At 37.9% G+C, this 20,764-nt stretch overlaps 1 protein-coding gene across 1 annotated transcript; it reads left to right on the top strand.

Moving 5' to 3' along the window:
- The first annotated feature begins 16,951 nt into the window (after window positions 1-16,951).
- LOC138883945 (uncharacterized) lies at window positions 16,952-19,826 on the top strand. The gene is made up of 5 exons (XM_070164669.1): window positions 16,952-17,170; window positions 17,414-17,577; window positions 18,556-18,692; window positions 19,022-19,128; window positions 19,590-19,826. The coding sequence occupies exons 1-5, from the start codon at window positions 16,952-16,954 to the stop codon at window positions 19,824-19,826; spliced, it is 864 nt and encodes a 287-aa protein (XP_070020770.1).
- Window positions 19,827-20,764: the final 938 nt, after the last annotated feature.

The following is a 20,764-nucleotide window of genomic DNA, read 5'->3' on the forward strand; positions in this document are numbered from 1 at the left end:
GGGTCACATAAATGTGCACCCGAGTTAAGGAAAATAAATTATTAAAGGCGCGCCTAAAGCAACTAGCGTCTTGTTATTTTGGGGAAGGCCGTAAAATTCGCTAAACGGCCTGTCCTCGAATTCTAAGTATTTTAATATATACATTTAGAGGGCCCCGCAGCTTGTGCATTTTTTGTTTGTCGAGGCTCGTCTCATTCATTATTAAAAAGAATTTGCAATGTCATGGAAATACATCTCAGACCACGTCACAATCAATGTACCCGTGATTAGAGACACATTTCGATTTCGTTGAGATTTGGATTTGGGTCACATAAATGTGCACCCGAGTTTAAGGAGATAACATTATTAAATACGCGCCTAAAGCGACTAGCGCAGGGTTATTTTGAGAAAAGGCCGTGAAGTTCGCTAAGCGGCCGATCCCGAGTTCTAAGTAATTAACACATACATTTGTGAGGGCCCCGCAATCTATATATTTTACTAGGCGAGGCTCATCTCATTTATTTTAAATGGACAAATCCTAAAGCGACTACATCTTTTCTATTAAAATTAGTCTCTAAAATAAATAAAGAAAATCCTAATTAATTACGAGCTTTTTTTTATTTAAGAAAGCATGGCATACTAATTGCTATATTAATACAAATATTGATGAACAAGAATTTTACTAAAAAAAATTCGAAATTATAAATAAAATAAAAATTTGACAACTAATATTCAAAAGAATCAAATATAGTTAGATTGAAGCTCGCATTGTTATATATAAAAAAACTATTGGAATTAATTATTCACAACCATTTGAAACTGGATTTAACCATAATTACTAAAGCTTAATAGAAAGTTTATTAGACTTAAACGTTCTTCTAATTTTGTTTGAACTCAAATCATGCCTTAATACCTAATTCACGAAATTTAGTTCAAATTCATGCCTTAGCTAAATTTAAGTACTTGTTCACAATTAACCTACTGTTGATAATCTTAGAACCTTCATAGCTAGTGAATTAACCCGTTTTGCCAAGCCGATTCATTAAAGACTAACTTATGTTATTTTCTCTTATTCCAATTATTATTCAATAATACATAAAATAGCCTAAATACAATCAATAAAAGGAACAGAGAAAAAGCGAAATTAAAACTTCAAAATTCGATTCTTCATATGTATTCATGCTTCCACATTTTTAGCTTGCAATAACTAGTATTACATTCGTGTACCTAGTATTGGAAAACAAGAGAAGATGAAGCTGAGAAGCAGCAACAGTAGTAACAATAATAACACAGCAACAGCAGATTCAGCAACACCGCAAACCAGTACAGTAGGAATAGCAGAAAACCCAGGAGACTATAAACGACTCCAAGTATAGAGAAGAAGTAAAAGGCAGGAAGGTTCTGACTATTTCAGATCTTAAGCGAGGCAATGAAGCAGTAACTATTCTTTTTCAACTTCAAAACTCTCCAAAATGAATTCTGCCCTTGTATATTCAGTGTATCCAGAATGTATATCGGGTGTATACTTCTCACTCCGCCCCCTCTTTTTTTCTTCTCTCTATCTAGTTTTTCCTCTCTTTTTTTCCACCCTTCTTCCTAAATTTTCTCTTCTATTTATAGCAAAATTTTCGAAATTTTCAGATTTGTTTTTTTATTATTTTATTATTTTTTTAATTAAAAGAAATCCCACTTACAAATTGCTTTTATTTTTTTAGAAAAAGAAATCCCACCTTTATTTACTTTTATTTTTAAAATTCCAACTTTAATTACTTTATCTTATTTAAAATCCCACTTTTTATTTTTTTTAAAAGAGAATCTCACTTTATTTAACTTTTCTTTAAAAAACAAACCACTATCTTTTCTTTTTCTTTTAAAAATGCTACTTTCAATTACTTTAAATTTTTTAAATTTTCAGATACCTTTATATTTATTTTTTAATATATTTTTTAAAATAAAAATAATAAATAAAATAAAATATTTTCGGATTTTTTTTATATATAAAAAAACAAAAAATAAAACTATTAATAGTGATAATTCACTTTTTATTTTTTATTTTTTTGGTTTTGTTTTGTGTTGGACAAAAATGAAGAAGGGGTGTTGGGTTAATGGAGCGGACCGGATCGACCCGGTTTGAAACGGACCGGGTCATGGGGAAAGTTGGGCAATTATTTGGGCCTGTGGTTTGAAATTGAAGAAGTGGCCCAATCCGATTTTTCTTTGTATTTTTGTTCTCTTTTCTTCTTTTATTTTTCTAAAACTAAATTATAAAAGTACTTAAATTATTATTAAGAACTAAATTAAGTTATAAAAGCGCAAATTAACTTCCAATAACAATTAACGCACAATTAAGTAATAATTAAGCATAAAATTGTTCATTTGGACATTAAATGCTAAAAATGCAAAAGATGCCTATTTTTGTATTTTTTATTAATTTAACAAATAAACATGCATAGACAAACATACAAATAGTTACACAAAATATCACAAAAATTGCACACCAAGAAAAATTATTTTATTTTTTTGAATTTTTTGGGAGTAATTCTCATATAGGGCAAAAATCACGTGCTTACAGCTGCCCCTCTTTGCCCGAAGACACGAAGGGTTTTCGTGCAAAGATAAAGCGAGCGATTTTTGCCCATCCGAGTACTCCGTGTGAAGCATTTTTTGAAAAAGATTTGACCGAACCTTTGCTTCAAAGGTTTCCTACATATCCCTGGCTAAAGGGGAATCAGGTTAATGTAGTTCGGGAAGTTTTGGTAGCTGGGACTACCGTGAGACTGCAATGTTACTGCTGTTGCATGCTGTTATCACTGCTTACCGATCTCCTTGTTACACCGTGTTTAAAAGAAAACAAGAAGCTAGGCTAGACTAAAATTTGTTCTTGTTGCCTTGCTTTCTTGTCGGCTTGTGTTTCCTCCGGTGCTTTTCTTCAGATGCTTTTCTTCCTTTTGACACATGCACTTGAGTTTGTGCTGGGACCTCTTGTTGCATCCTTTTGCTTCCCGGTGCTGGGGATTTTTATTGTTTCCTGCTGGGGATTCCTGTTGTAACCCTCTGTTTTATTGTCCTCTGACTTGATCTTGAAATGTGTGCCTCTGTTGTATGGGCGGGCTCCCAACTTCAATACTTGAAAATTAATGCTGAAATGTATGCCTCTGTTATCTGGGCGGGCTCCCAACTTCAACGCTTGAAATGTAAAGACTGAATGTATTCCTCTCGTTATACAGGTGGGCGCCTGGCATGAAATGTGAAGACTGAAAAGTATTCCTCTCGTTATACAGGTGGGCGCCTGGCTTCATCATCTTGAATTTAACAACCTCTATTTTCCAGGCGGGATCCTACCACCAAAACAAACAAAACAAACGAAAATTTCCTAACCTCAGTTTGCACTGGGAAGATGAGTCGTTAGCAAAATTGTAACCTATTTATACTACTGATGCAAATGATGAGAGTAAACTAAAGACTAGACTAGGATGTGCATCTCCTACGAGTAAAACCAAAAACTCTTGCTAGCAAATGTGTCTGCTAAAATAAAAACCTCGATGACTCAAACTAGAAAGTGCTTCTTCTATGGTTGAATCGGAATGAACTAAACTAGGAAGTGCGTCTCCTTGGGGTGAAAACTTCAGTGACTAGAACTAGGAAGTGCGTCTCCTACGAATAAAATCTCGATTTTAGGAAGTGTGTCTCCTAAAAAAAACTTGAAAGACCTTGATTAGGAAGTGCGTCTCCTACATGTAAAAGTTCAATAAACTAGACTAGGAAGTGCGTCTCCTATGGTCGAACTTATAATGAATCAAACTAGGAGGTGCATCTCCTAAGGGTGAAATCTCAATTCCGGAAGTGAGTCTCCTGAAATAAAATATAATCTGAAAACGCCAAACTAGGAAGTGTGTCTCCTATAAATGGACTATCAATATTAGGAAGTGTGCCTCTTATGGGTAAAATCTCAATGACTCAAACTAGGAAATGTGTCTCCTACGAATGAAATCTTAAATGAACCAGGCTAGGAAGTGCGTCTCCTAAAGCAAAAGTATAACCTGAGCGAACCAGACTAGGAAGTGTGTCTCCTAATAATGAAAACTTAATTCAGGAAGTGCGTTTCCTATGCATGAAATTAAACTTAGGAAGTGCGTCTCCTAGGGGTAAAATAGTCTTAGGAAGTGCGTCTCCTATGGGTGAAACCTTAATGATTTTGAACTAGGAAGTGCGTCTCCTATGAATGAAAATAATTTAGGAAGTGCATCTCCTATGCGTGAAATCTTAATTTAGGAAGTGCGTCTCCTATGGAGTAAAAGTAAACTTAGGAAGTACGTCTCTTATGGGGTAAAAGTAAACTTAGGAAGTGCGTCTCCTATGGGCAAAACTAAACTTAAGGAAGTGCGTCTCCTATTGGGTACAATAACTTTAGGAAGTGCGTCTCCTATTGGGAAAAACTAAACTTAGGAAGTGCGTCTCCTATTGGTAAAACTATTCTTAGGAAGTGCATCTCCTATTGGTAAAACTTATTTAGGACATGCGTCTCACTTGGTAAAACTAACTTAGGAAGTGCGTCTCCTCTTAGTGAAACTTACTTAGGATGTGCGTCTCCTGTTGGGGAAACTAACTTAGGATGTGCGTCTCCTGTTGGTGAAACTTACTTAGGATATGCGTCTCCTGTTGGTGAAACTAACTTAGGATGTGCGTCTCCTGTTGGTGAAACTAACTTAGGATATGCGTCTCCTGTTGGTGAAACTAACTTAGGATGTGCGTCTCCTGTTGGTGAAACTTACTTAGGATGTGCGTTTCATGTTGGTGAAACTAGCTTAGGATGTGCGTCTCCTGTTGGTGAAACTAACTTAGGATGTGCGTCTCATGTTGGTGAAACTAACTTAGGATGTGCGTCTCCTCTTGGTGAAACTTACTTAGGATGTGCGTCTCCTCTTGGTGAAACTTACTTAGGAAGTGCGTCTCCTATTGGTGAAACTAACTTAGGATGTGCGTCTCCTGTTGGTGAAACTTAACTTAGGATGTGCGTCTCCTGTTGGTGAAACATACTTAGGATGTGCGTCTCCTGTTGGTGAAACTAACTTCGGATGTGCGTCTCCTCTTGGTGAAACTTACTTAGGATGTGCGTCTCCTGTTGGTGAAGCTAACTTAGGAAGTGCGTCTCCTGTTGGTGAAACTAACTTAGGATGTGTGTCTCCTGTTGGAAAACTTAACTTAGGAAGTGCGTCTCCTATTGGTGAAACTTAACTTAGGAAGTGCGTCTCCTATTGGTGAAACTTAACTTAGGAAGTGCGTCTCTTATTGGTGAAACTTAACTTAGGAAGTGCGTCTCTTATTGGTTGAAACTAAACTTAGGAGGAAATGCCTCTCCTATGGGTGAAACTAAACTTAGGAAGTGCGTCTCCTATTGGTAAAAATAAACTTTAGGAGGAAATACATCTCCTATGGGTAAAGACAAACTTAGGAGGAAATGTCTCTCCTATGGGTGAAACTAAACAAACTTAGGAGGAAATGCATCTCCTATGGGTAAAAATAAACTTTAGGAGGAAATACATCTCCTATGGGTAAAAAACAAACTTAGGAGGAAATGCATCTCCTATGGGTGAAACTAAAACAAACTTAGGAGGAAATGCATCTCCTATGGGTGAAACTAAAACAAACTTAGGAGGAAATGCATCTCCTATGGGTAAAGACGTGGAATGTATTCCCTTGTTATACAGGTGGGCGCCTAATGGTAAAGACACAAAATGTATTCCCTTGTTATACAGGTGGGCGCCTAAAATATGAAATGCACAGACAAAAAGTATTCCTCTCGTTATTCAGGTGGGCGCCTGTCTAAACTAAGACATAAAAGTATTCCTCTCGTTATTCAGGTGGGCGCCTGTTGGTAAAGACATGAAATGTATTCCCTTGTTATGCAGGTGGGCGCCTAATAGTAAAGACATGAAAAATGATATGCCCGCATTATACTGGTGGGTGACCTAGAACAGAAATGAAAAGACAGAAATGTATTCCTCTCGTTATTCAGGTGGGCGCCTGTCATGGACAACAACTTTGAAAATAGAATCCTATTCGAGGGCGGATGAACCCAAAATATCCTATTCGAGGGCGGATGAACCCAAAATATCCTATTCGAGGGCAGATGAACCCAAAATATCCTATTCGAGGGCGGATGAACCCAAAATATCCTATTCGAGGGCGGATGAACCCAAAATATCCTATTCGAGGGCGGATGAACCCAAAATATCCTATTCGAGGGCGGATGAACCCAAAATATCCTATTCGAGGGCGGATGAACCCAAGATATCCTATTCGAGGGCGGATGAACCCAAAATATCCTATTCGAGGGCGGATGAACCCAAAATATCCTTAAAACTTGAAAATGTCTTACCTCAATACTTGCTGGGGATTATTTACTTACCTGCTGGGGGATAAAATGTTATCAGCTGGGGGTACCTGACTTCCAGAAAATTTTTCTAAATGGAAGGAAAATTTTCTGTCCCAGTTTGATAATATCCCTTGTGGCATGCAGTTCTGGCATCAATGCCATTTCCGTTACCTGCTTCAAATCAAACAAAATTTTGTTAGTTTAAAACGCGGTGGTTGGTTGTGATACTCCTACTGGGATGGCTTTCCCTTTCTCTCGTCCTTGCTCTGTGCTCCACAACTTGTTGGGGATGATATTATGTGCTGGGGATAATCCCTTCCTGCTGGGGATATCCCTCTTCTTTCGTGGCATAGCTCGGAAACTGGCATTTCCCCGACCTTTTAGTCTAGCATGAATTTCCCCAAATCATGCACACTGCTTTCCTTGCTTTGTTCATGGGCCTTGGCCTTGAGGTTTATAACTTTTGGTAAAGGCGATGGTATCCCTCTTGACACTTGTCAATCTTTTTGTCAACTCCCTTTTGGGGATATCTTTTTGACACTGGCCTCGCGCTTGTTCCTTGACGACTATACCATTTGGGTGCACTAGTCAGATCTCATCTGGCATAATTGGAAAGCTGATGGCATATTTTGAAGTCAATTCACACTTGTTCTGACCAGACAGACTCTATTGGGGATTTTTCTATGAAAGGAAAAAGATAAAAAAGGAACAGAATAAAAAGACCAAGGGAAAGACGACTCTTTAACAAAAGAAACTATAAATAAAACCTATCAAATGCAGATACCGACTCTAATGGTCATGACATGCGCATGTGGCCTATCCTTTACCGTCAATCATCTTTCAAGATCTTCAATTGGCGATTCCCCATCGGATTCTTAATCTTATTCGACTTGTAGTGCCCGAAGGGTTTTCGCTATCAAGTCTCTCTCATTTTTTGTTCCTCTCTCAGCTTTCATCGCCTTATGGTGCCTGTGAAGGTTTTCACCAATAAGACTCTCTCGTTTTATATCTCTCTCCAGCTGGGGATTTTGGAGTGTTTCTGGTATGACTCTTTCTGTTGGAGATTAGAGTCCTTTCTGCTGTGGAACAGAATGTTATGTTCGCCGGTAAGACTCTTCATTTGTCTGACTTGGCATCTTTTGAAGACTGATCAGAAGGTCTTTCTTTGGACCGTAATGTGGGTTTTGGATAGGGCTAGAAAGAAAGGGTATTAAAGGCTCAAAAGTGCATCGATTCTGGGTTATTAATTACAACTTTCGGAACCAGATTTATTTACAACGAACGCAACCTCTGCCCCAGTTTCTTGCTTGGGGATATCTTAATTGAATTTTTTTTTATTTTTCAAAACTATGACCGAGCCGTGAAGCGCCTACGTATCCTCTTTGAGGAATCAGGTCAAACGTAGTTCCCAATTCCTCTTTTTCATTTGACTTTTTTTTTTTGTTACCATTTTCTTTTTTTCGTTTTGTTGGTTTCTTTTCTTTCTCTTTATTTTTTCTTTTGTTTACCTGTCGCGCTTGCGTATTCTATTCGTTGCTACTAATTCCGAACGAGGGGTATGAAAGGAAAATAAATAAGGCTCAAAAGGGGTTAACGAAGGATAAAGTGTTTGGGTAGCAGAACAAAATGTCTTCGTCATTCCAGTCTTCAAAACATGCCAAGTGCAAACAACACAATTAAACAATAGATTTATAGTCTCTTCCGATGGTGCTGGACTTGACAATTATATTCAACATATGTTTGTTCATTTGTCACTTCTAAAGCACCGTTGGGCGACACTCTCATTCTCATTATTATGAACGACCCTCATGCCAATTTAGGCGAATCTTTCTTTAACGGTTTTCTTTGTGTTTAACTTGCCCCAGTTCCACATGACTCGGGCTCCAAATAATCTCAAACCGTTCTTATTTCCTTTAAATGCTTTGATCACCTTCCCAAGGTTTTATGATTAACTTTTAAGACTAGGCCCAAACTGGGTGCGCATGTCATGTCCCTAGAATCGGCATTGAACAAAAATGATAAAAGGACTAAACAAAAAGATGACTGGAAATAATAAAAGACCGGATTTTGTATTAGACTACCGGTGAAATGGTTTAAATAACAAAACAAACAAAACAATCCAGAACAAAATCCTAAAACAAACTGGACAAGACAACATCCGACTTATAACCCTAATAATCCGAACAACAGAAATGACAACAAAATGAGCCACCACAAGCTTCTCTCTTGCTGACCAAGGAACGAAACGTCCTCCCACTTTATCAAAATTGGCATTTTAGCCACTGAGCTTTGCATCAATACTGCCGAGACCATTACCAGCTTCAATCTCATCAACCTCCGTCGGCAAGTTCTCGAGGGGGTTCGAGTGCTCCATGTCACTGTTATTAATCACAACCCGCCCTTCTCGGATCATTTTCTCTACTTCCCTTCTCCAACTATGACAGCTCTCAATGTTGTGCCCTATGACATTGGAGTGGTAGGCGCATCGCGCTGCCGGATCAAAGCTCCTTGCAAGTGGATTTGGAGTACATGCGGGGAGTGGTTCAATCGAGCCAGCATGCCTTAGCCTTTCAAACAGACTGGCATAAGATACCCCGATGGGGGTGAGAGCCTTTCCTCGTTTCAGCAGCCTCTTCATTCTTGCATGTTGACAGGGCCGGAAACCTGATCCAGGTGGCTTTTGGTAGGCTTGTGTAGGTGGGTAGGCATTTTGTGGAGCCGGGTGCCTGGAAAGTGAAGTATGGCGGGGAAAGAAGTGGTGTTGGGGAGCGGAGAAGCATTGAGGAGTGATGGAGCTACTCGGGTAGCTGGGAAAGCTGCCATAAGTGGGTTGGGATGGAGAGTATGGGGGATCTTCCGTTATGGTGTTGGGTGCTTGGGAAATGACAGAGTTCAAGAGGCTTGGCGGTGGAGGGGGTGGTGCTTTTCCAGTTATCCATGCCTGATACATATCTGCCACATGTTGTCTCAGCATTTTCACTTCCTCTACCAACCCGTTATTCCGTTCGACCAATTGTTGTCGGTCATCGATACCGACCCACTCGGTTCTGCAGTTCTGAGCCATTGTCCTTTGATTTTGCTTTGCAGGGAAGAGCTACCACAACCAACCACTTTTCTATATATGAACACAGCAAAGGGAAGCCATCAACGTTAGTGTTAGGGCATTTGACAGACAATCATATATCAGAGATACAATTGTGCCCCTCCGAAAACTTCCCACACTTTCCTTTATTTATTTATTCTTTTTATTATTATTATTATTATTTTTTTAGTGGTGGTCGAATCTTATGGAGATTGCCTACGTATCATGTCCCCGCATGAATCAGACCTTGCGTAGTTCGGACCAAATAAAGATAAACAATAATAAACATTTTTTTTCAATTTTCATATTAAAACAAACTGGGTTTCAAAGGTTTGAAGATGACCTACAAACTCGAAAATCAAACAACCCACATATTCTAATAAAAAGACTTACAAACGGCCAGTTTCTTTCCCCGTTTGACAAATGCAACCGAACGGCTATTTTTGCAAATGTGGCCCCTTCCGAATCTCACATGAATTTTGAGGCCGGGGAGGATTATTTTTTGACACTTTACAAACTTGTCCGTTCTTTTACGAAAATAACCTTTCGACAACTGAAAGATACTCTAAGGCTATTTCGGCAAGAACGGTTTAAGACGCGGCCGAAGCTGGCTCGGCTTATTATGACAAAATTCAAACGGTATTCACCTGACCGCTGACTCTTTGTTTTTTTTCGAATTACAATAAAAACCTGGTGTTGCAAACACGACCCTTCAGCGCCTCGGGGACGAAGATTTATAAGGCCGTGTGGGTCAACTAGACCAAAAATCCTAAACATGATCCAAAAAGTGGCTGTTTATGCAAAGTCAGCCTTCCGGCGTTCCTTTCGGGAACATTCGGCTATTTATGACATAACAACATCACCTGACTTATTTATGACTCTTTTTATCGTTTTTCAAATTAGAAAACTCAATATTGCAAACACGGCCTTTCAACGTCTCGGGGACGAAGATTTTTAAGGCTGTGTGGGTCAACTGGACCAAATCTTAAATATGACCCAAAAGTGGCTGTTTATGCAAAGTCAGCCTTCCGGCGTCCCCTTCGGGAACATTCGGCTATGTCTTGATAAAACAACGTCACCCGACTTCTTAGAAATTTGACATATATATTTTGCTATTTTTTTTGTAAAAGGGGAAGTTGGACATCACCCGACTTATTTATGACAAAATTAAAAATCTTGACATTTTTTTTTGTTTTTTTTATTATTATTATTATTTGTTTTTGTTTTTTTTAGCAAAAGGTGGGGTTGGACCCGATGAGGGTTGCCTACGTATCTCACATCCAGTGAGAATCAAACCCGCGTAGTTCGGGTAGATCATGAATAAGTAAATGAACTAACACATATTTTTTTTTTAATTGGAATTTGTAAAAGAACTGCTTCAAAAGAAGAAATGAAGTATTTTTTTTTTCTTTTGAAAGAAAAACTTGTAAGAATTCCTTTTCTTTTGATTTGAACTTTGAGAATTGCAAAAGTAAAAGGAAGATATTTTTTGTCTGAATTTTCATTTGTTTTCTCTTATTCTAAAGAAGAAAGAAAATATTTTTGGAATTTTACCTTTAATAAAAGAAATGCTTTCTAAAAAAAATATTTTTTGAAATTTGAATTTTCTTTTCAATTTTGAAAGAAGAAAAATATTTTCGGATTTTTTTCTATCTTATTATACATTTTTTTTAAAAAAAAATAGTTAAAAGACTTTCTAAAGAAGTTAATAATGGAAAATATTTTTGGATTTTTTTTTGTTTTTGAAAATTGGGGGTCTAAAAACCTTTCTAGACTTTTTGGCAAGACAAATATTTTTGCAACAAATAAAGACATATATATATTTTTTGGAAATAAAAACTTTTGGATATATATATATATATATATATATATATATATATATATACATGTATATATTTGTGACAAATAATGAAAGACTCTTTTTATTATTATTATTATTATTATTATTATTATTATTTTTTGAATTTTCATAAAAAAACTCATTTTAAAAAAGTAAGACTCTTTTTAATTTTTATTTTTATGACAAGACAAACTATATATTTCTATATATATTTTTTTTGAAAAACAAAACAGAACAACGATTTTTTTTTCTATTTTTCCTTTGCTTTTAATAAAACAAACTAATAAGACGTTTTTTTTTCTTTCCAAAATTTCGGCAGAGTTTTGACAGTATTTGGGTATTGGGTTTTTTCAAAAATAAACAATCAATTCCCTAACCGCTATTTCCTTTTTTTCAATTTCACAATATTCATAATATTCAAACACCGGTCAGCATGCGGGCACGAGACAAATAAATGCACGGAAAACAAATAGGATGCATCAGGATGGCCTTTTCATATCAGGTTGCTAGTCCTAGACGGACCCAACCCCTGTGTTGAGTCCCCTAAGTCAAATGCAACGTGATGCAAATAAGCGTTCCTACTAGGGATCCGGCATGAAGTCACGTTATTCTATGTTCAAAACCTGGGTCGGTGTTCTAGACAGTGTACCCGAGCGGACCACTCGAGTTGAGGAAGGAGCTCCTGTCCGGGAACCAAAAGGCCAGCCGGCTTAGAAACTTTCCGAGCCTCTTTTATTTAGGGTATGACACTAACAGAATAGGGAGTCTTAACCAGTAAGCACATCCCCGGAGGTAAGAAGAGTAGGTTTCGGCACAGTTTATATACAGTTCAGATAATATCAAAGCGGTAAAGGCAACATTTAGCACATTAGGCTCAAAACATGTAAAAATCAGATAAAGCCAAATATAACAATTTATCTAAGCTCGAATTTCTAACCCTGAACCAGTGGTTCTGGGTCAAAGTATTCCCCAGCAGAGTCGCCAGAGCTGTCACACCTCCTTTTTACATACCCGAGAGGGTACAAGGGAGTTTTTTCCAATTAAAGGACAATCGAAACGGGATTGGTTTGTTTATTTCAGAGTCGCCACTTGGGAGTTTTAGGGTGTCCCAAGTCACCAATTTTAATCCCGAATCGAGGAAAAGAATGACTCCATATTACAGTCTGCGTACCAGAAATCCGGATAAGGAATTCTGTTAACCCGGGAGAAGGTGTTAGGCATTCCTGAGTTCCGTGGTTCTAGCACGGTCGCTCAACTGTTATATTCGGCTTGATTATCTGATTTTATACAAATATGAACTTATGTGCAAAATTTTATCTTTTTACCGCTTTCTTACTTATTGTTATTATTTTATGAGAATTGCAACGTCGTGGAAACATATCTCGAACCACGTTACATCAATGCACCCGTAGTTGTTTGGCATATCTCGACTCGGTTGAGATTTGGATTTGGGTCATGGTTATTTTGAGAAAAGGCCGTGAAGTTCGCTAAGCGGCCGATCCCGAGTTCTAAGTAATTAACACATACATTTGTGAGGGCCCCACAATCTATATATTTTACTAGGCGAGGCTCATCTCATTTATTTTAAATGGACAAATCCTTAAAGCGACTACATCTTTTCTATTAAAATTAGTCTCTAAAATAAATAAAGAAAATCCTAATTAATTACGAGCTTTTTTTTATTTAAGAAAGCATGGCATACTAATTGCTATATTAATACAAATATTGATGAACAAGAATTTTACTAAAAAAAATTCGAAATTATAAATAAAATAAAAATTTGACAACTAATATTCAAAAGAATCAAATATAGTTAGATTGAAGCTCGCATTGTTATATATATAAAAAAACTATTGGAATTAATTATTCACAACCATTTGAAACTGGATTTAACCATAATTACTAAAGCTTAATAGAAAGTTTATTAGACTTAAACGTTCTTCTAATTTTGTTTGAACTCAAATCATGCCTTAATACCTAATTCACGAAATTTAGTTCAAATTCATGCCTTAGCTAAATTTAAGTACTTGTTCACAATTAACCTACTGTTGATAATCTTAGAACCTTCATAGCTAGTGAATTAACCCGTTTTGCCAAGCCGATTCATTAAAGACTAACTTATGTTATTTTCTCTTATTCCAATTATTATTCAATAATACATAAAATAGCCTAAATACAATCAATAAAAGGAACAGAGAAAAAGCGAAATTAAAACTTCAAAATTCGATTCTTCATATGTATTTATGCTTCCACATTTTTAGCTTGCAATAACTAGTATTACATTCGTGTACCTGGTATTGGAAAACAAGAGAAGATGAAGCTGAGAAGCAGCAACAGTAGTAACAATGTAGCACAACAACGACAGTCCAGCAACACAGGAATAGACCAGTAACAGTAGGAATAGTAGAAAACCCAGGAGACTATAAACGACTCCAAGTATAGAGAAGAAGTAAAAGGCAGGAAGGTTCTGACTATTTCAGATCTTAAGCGAGGCAATGAAGCAGTAACTATTCTTTTTCAACTTCAAAACTCTCCAAAATGAATTCTGCCCTTGTATATTCAGTGTATCCAGAATGTATATCAGATGTATACTTTTCACTCCGCCCCCTCTCTTTTTCTTCTCTCTATCTAGTTTTTCCTCTCTTTTTTCCTCCTTCTTCCTAAATTTTCTCTTCTATTTATAGCAAAATTTTCGAAATTTTCAGATTTGTTTTTTTATTATTTTATTATTTTTTTAATTAAAAGAAATCCCACTTACAAATTGCTTTTATTTTTTTAGAAAAAGAAATCCCACCTTTATTTACTTTTATTTTTAAAATTCCAACTTTAATTACTTTATCTTATTTAAAATCCCACTTTTTATTTTTTTTAAAAGAGAATCTCACTTTATTTAACTTTTCTTTAAAAAACAAACCACTATCTTTTCTTTTTCTTTTAAAAATGCTACTTTCAATTACTTTAAATTTTTTAAATTTTCAGATACCTTTATATTTATTTTTTAATTCCAACCTTATTTTACTTTTAAATTTTTTAAAACTTTTTACTTTTTTTCGGATTTTTTTTATATATAAAAAACAAAAAATAAAACTATTAATAGTGATAATTCACTTTTTATTTTTTATTTTTTTGGTTTTGTTTTGTGTTGGACAAAAATGAAGAAGGGGTGTTGGGTTAATGGAGCGGACCGGATCGACCCGGTTTGAAACGGACCGGGTCATGGGGAAAGTTGGGCAATTATTTGGGCCTGTGGTTTGAAATTGAAGAAGTGGCCCAATCCGATTTTTCTTTGTATTTTTGTTCTCTTTTCTTCTTTTATTTTTCTAAAACTAAATTATAAAAGTACTTAAATTATTATTAAGAACTAAATTAAGTTATAAAAGCGCAAATTAACTTCCAATAACAATTAATGCACAATTAAGTAATAATTAAGCATAAAATTGTTCATTTGGACATTAAATGCTAAAAATGCAAAAGATGCCTATTTTTGTATTTTTTATTTATTTAACAAATAAACATGCATAGACAAGCATACAAATAGTTACACAAAATATCACAAAAATTGCACACCAAGAAAAATTATTTTATTTTTTTGAATTTTTTGGGAGTAATTCTCATATAGGGCAAAAATCACGTGCTTACAATGGGTATTGCTCAAATCAAGTGATATATGCTCAAGTCGGGTCTTACTATCTCTAGATTTGACCCTTTAATTGGGGCTATTAATTTCTTGAGTTTATCCCAATTCCTTGTTAGCCAAGTTTTCCTAGACTTAGTCTCTCTTTCTCAAGTAGAGACAAAGTCAAATTGGCATGAATAAATATTTGCAACCATTAATTCTAGAATTCAAGCATAAACAAGGTCAAATATCACTAACTCAATCACAAATAAGCCCTATAATTAAATACTCATTAAGTACCCATACTAGGGTTGGGCCACAACCCTAGCTAAAGATTTAGCTACTCATGAAAAAATAAAGTAATACAAGATGAAATTAAGATAGAATGCATGATAATTGATTAGATAAAGAAATCTAATGTTTAAAAGTTAATGTAGTACAAAATTACTCAAAATAGTAAAGAAAATGGCTCAGGTGCTCTTCTAAAAATCGAACTTAACCCAAAAATGAAAAAAAAAATTCTATTTATACTAAGCTAAAAATATCGGACAAAAATGGCCCTACGAATGTTGTGCGACTGCATAATTCTGGTGTGGTCCGCACAATGAGCTTCTGCAGCCGCACAATTATCGTGCGGTCCGCATTCTTTGGAACTTGGGCTTGGAATTTCAGGGCTTCTACAGTCCGCATAACAACGGGTGCGGCTGCACTTCTAATTACGCGGCCGCACAAAAATGATGCGGTCCGCACTCCCTACTTTTGGACTTGAAACAACTCTATGATTCTTCAATCCTACAAACCGCATAATAATGAATGTGGCTGTGCAATTTTGGTGCGGTCCACATGCCTTTAGTTGGCCCAAATGTTACTCTCTGAATCTCCCCTCTACAGCCGCACTAGAATTGTGCGGTCTGCACTAGAATTGTGCGGTTCGCACTAGAATTGTGCGGTCCGCACGGTTGCCCTTTTTAACCTATTTTGGATCTTGTTCACTTTTGACTCCTTTATGAGTTAATATTGACTTCTTTGGCTCGTTTCCCAAATATTCCTACAAGCAAGCACATTTCTTAGTTTTCGGGAATGCCTTTAAGCATAACGCAAGTAAAAGAGAGCAAATAGGCAGTTAAAATCCCTACTTATCAGGGTGTGATGTGTATCTATCTTATGTGAGAGATGTCAATATTGATACCCTTACAATTGAGTTAGTCCCAGCAGTGAGGGATTTCCCTAATGTATTTTTAGCGGATCTTCCAAGCATATCGCCCGACACAGATATCGACTTTGGTATTGATTTGTCATCGGGCACTCAACCCATCTCTATTCCTCCCTATCGTATGGCTCCTCTTGAGTTGAAGGAGTTGAAGGAACAGTTATAGGAATTGCTTGATAAGGATTTCATTCGGCCCAGTATGTCGCATTGGGGTGCTCCTGTCTTGTTTTTGAAGAAAAAGGATGGTTTTATGCATATGTGCATTGATTATTGCTAGTTAAGCAAAGTCACAATGAAGAACAATTATCATTTGCCTCGTATTGATGACCTATTTGATTAGTTACAAGGTGCCAAAGTGTTTTCCAAGATTAACTTGCGTTTAGGTTATCATCAGATTAAGGAGCCAGATATCCCAAAAACTGCTTTTAGGAGTCGGTATAGTCATTATGAGTTCCTTGTGATGTTATTTGGGCTGACCAACGCCCCAGCAGCATTTATACATTTTATGCACTGTGTATTTTGGCCCTATCTTGACTCTTTCGTCATTGTGTTTATTAACGACATTCTAGTCTACTCCCGGAGTTGGGGCGATCATGAGCAGCACTTGAGGACAGTGCTTCAGAACTTGAGAGAAAAGAAGTGATATGCAAAGTTCTTAAAATGTGAGTTCTAGTTAGAGTCCATGGAATTTCTAGGTCATGTAGTGTCGAGTGAGGGGATCAAGGTGGATCCGAAGAAGGTGGAAGAGTTGGCCCAAACTATCCTCAGCTACAAAGAGCCAGAGTTTTCTTGGTTTGGCGGGGTATCACCATCGATTTGTTGAGGGATTCTCATTTATTGCAGCACATATGAATAGGCTGAACCAGAAGGGTGCTCTGTTCAGGTGGACAGAGCAGTGTGAGGAGAGCTTCCAAAACCTCAAGACAGCTTTGACTATAGCCCCAGTATTGGCATTTCCTACAGGTTCGGGGTCTTATACTGTTTATTGTGATGCGTCGCGGATTGGACTTGGCGCGGTGTTGATGCAGGACCGTAGGGTGATTGCCTACGTGTCCAGACAACTGAAGGTGCATGAAAAGAACTATCATGTCCACGACCTTGAGTTAGTATTGATTTGTCGTCGGGCACTCAGCCCATCTCTATTCCTTCCTATTGTATGGCTCTTCTTGAGTTGAAGGAGTTGAAGGATCAGTTATAGGAATTTCTTGATAAGGGTTTCATTCAGCCTATTATGTCACCTTAGGGATGCTCCTGTCTTGTTTGTGAAGAAAAAGGATTGTTCTATGCATATGTGCATTGATTATCACTAGGTGAACAAAGTCACAGGGAAGAACAGGTATCCTTTGCCTTGTGTTGATGACCTATTTGATCAGTTACAGGGTGCCAGATTGGTTTCCAAGATTAACTTGCGTTCAGGTTATCATCAGTTGATGATTCAGGAGCCAGATATCCCGAAGACTGCTTTCAAGACTTGGTATGGTCATTACGAGCTCCTTGTGATGTCTTTTGGACTGACCAACGCCCCAACAACATTTATTCATTTGATTCACAGTGTATTTTGGCCCTATCTTGACTCTTTTGTCATTCTGTGTATTGACGACATTCTGGTATAGTCCTGGAGTCAGGGGGATCATGAGCAGCACATGAGGTCAGTGATTCAGAACTTGAGAGAAAAGAATTTATATGCCAAGTTCTCAAAATATGAGTTCTGGTTAAATTTTGTGGCATTTCTAGGTCATGTAGTGTCGAGTGGGGGATCACGGTGGATCCGAAGAAGGTGGCAGAGTTAGCCCAAACCATTGTCAGCTACAGAGATCCGGAGTTTTCATGGTTTGGCAGGATATTATCGTCAATTTTTTGAGGGATTCTCATTTATTGCAGTACATATGGACAGGCTGGCCTAGAAGGGTGCTCCGTTCAGGTGGATAGAGGAGTGTGAGGAGAACTTCCAAAAGCTCAAGACAGCTTTGACTATAGCCTCAGTATTGGTATTTTCTCCTGGTTCGGGGTCTTATACTGTTTATTGTGATTCGTCGTGGATTGGACTTGGCGCGATGTTGATGCAGGACCATAGGGTGATTTCCTATGTGTCCAGACAGTTGAAGGTGCATGAAAAGAACTATCCTGTCTATGACCTTGAGTTAGTATTGATTTGTCACCGGGCACTTAACCTATCTCTATTCCTCCATATCGTATGACTCCTCTTGAGTTGAAAGAGTTGAAGGAATAGTTATAGGAATTGCTTGATAAGGGTTTTATTCTGCCCAGTATGTCACCTTGGGGTGCTCATGTCTTGTTTGTGAAGAAAAAGAATGGTTTTATGCATATGTGCATTGATATCGCTAGTTGAACAAAGTCACAGGGAAGAACATGTATCATTTGCCTCGTATTGATGACCTATTTGATCAGTTATAGGGTGCTAGAGTGTTTTCCAAGATTAACTTGCATTCAGGTTATCATCAGTTGAAGATTCAGGAGCCAGATATCCCGAAGACTACTTTCAGGACTCGGTATGGTCATTATGCATTCCTTATGATGTCATTTGGTTTGACCAACGCCCCAGCAACATTTATGCATTTGATGCACGATGTATTTTGAACCTATCTTGACTCTTTCGTCATTGTATTTATTGACGACATTCTTGTGTACTCCCGGAGTCTGGGGGATCATGAGCAGCACCTGAGGACAGTGCTTTAGAACTTGAGAGAAAAGAAGTTATATGACAAGTTCTCAAAATGTGAGTTGTAGTTAGATTCTATGGCATTTCTAGGTCATGTAGTATCGAGTGAGGGGATCAAGGTGGATCCAAAGAAGGTGGCAAAGTTGGCCCAAACCATCCTTAGCTACAGAGATTCGGAGTTTTCTTGGTTTGGCGGGGTATTGCCGTCGATTTGTTAAGGTATTCTCATCTATTGCAGCACATATAGATAGGCTGACCCAGAAAGGTGCTCCGTCCAGGTGGACAAAGGAGTGTGAGGAGAGCTTCCAAAAGCTCAAGACAGCTTTGACTATAGCCCCAGTATTGGTATTTCCTACATGTTCGGGGTCTTATACTATTTATTGTGATGCATCGTGGATTGGTCTTGGCGCAGTGTTGATGCAAGACCATAGGGTGATTACCTACGTGTCCAGACAGCTGAAGGTGCATGCAAAGAACTATCATGTCCATGACCTTGAGTTAGCAGCTATTGTTCATGCCTTGAAGATTTGGAGGCACTATTTGTACGGTGTTCCTTATGAGATCAACACTCATCACCGGAATTTATAGCATATGTTCAAGCAGAAGGATCTTAACTTGCATCAGTGGAGGTGGTTAGAGCTGCTTAAGGATTATGATATCACTATTCTGTACCATCTCGGGAAGACCAATGCGATGGCCGATGCCTTGAGTGGCAGGGCAGAGAGTTTGGGGAGCTTATCATATTTACTAGCAGCAGAGAAACCATTGTCATTGAGGCATTGGATGTTCAGTCCTTGGCTAACTAGTTTGTCAGATTAGATGTTTCTGAGCCGAGTCGATTTTTGGCTTATGTGGTCTCCCAGTCTTCTCTTTATGATCGTATCAGGGAACGTCAATATGATGACTCCCATCTTCTTGTCCTTAAGGACACAGTTCAGTACGGTGATACTAAGGAGGTCACTATTGGAGATGATGGTGCATTGAGTATGCAGGGAAGGTTATGTGTGCCCAATGTAGACGAATTGCGTGAGCTAATTCTCTAGGAGGCTCACAGTTCGCGGTACTCCATTCATCTGAGTGCCATGAAGGTGTATCAGTACTTGATGCAGCACTATTAGTGCCGTAGAATGAAAAAGGATATAGTGGAATATGTAGCACGATGCATAAATTGTCAGCATGTAAAGTATGACATCAGCAATCGGGTGGATTGCTTCAGAAGTTAGAGATTCCGGAGTTGAAACGGGAGCGTATCAATATGGATTTCATTGTTGGACTCCCACGGAATCAGCAGAAGTTTTATGCAGTTTGGGAGATTGTGGATAGGGTAACCAAGTCAGCTCATTTCATTCCTGTGATGACTACCTATTCTTCCGAGCAGTTGGCTCAAGTTTATATCCGCGAGATTGTCAGGATTTGTGGCATGCCGGTATCTATCATCTCTGACCAGGGTATGTAGTTTACATCACAGTTCTGGAGGGAAGTACAATATGAGTTAGGTACTCAGGTGGAGTTGAGCACGACATTTCACCCTCAGACGGACAAGCAGTTCGAGCGCACTATTCAGATTTTAAAGGATATGCTTTGTGCGTGTGTGATGGTATTTGGAGGTTATTGGGATCAGTTCTTGCTACTTGCGGAGTTTGCCTACAATAACAGTTATCAGTCCAACATTCAGATGGAATTGTATAAGGCAATGTGTGGTAGGCGGTGTCGGTCTCCAGTGGGTTGGTTCGAGCCGGCCGAGGCTAGATTAATGGGTACATACTTGGTTCAAGATGCTTTGTAGAAGATTAAGGTGATTCAGGATAGACTTTGCACAGCCCAGTCTAGACAGAAGAGTTATGCGGATCAGAAGGTTCGCGATGTTGCATTCATGGTTGGGGAGCGGGTCTTGCTCCGGGTTTCGCCTATGAAGGGCGTTATGAGGTTCAAAAAGAAGGGCAAGTTGAGTCCAAGGTTCATTGGTCTATTTGAGGTGTTG

Source organism: Nicotiana sylvestris, chromosome 12 (assembly GCF_000393655.2).
Source record: "Nicotiana sylvestris chromosome 12, ASM39365v2, whole genome shotgun sequence".
NCBI lineage: Eukaryota > Viridiplantae > Streptophyta > Magnoliopsida > Solanales > Solanaceae > Nicotiana > Nicotiana sylvestris.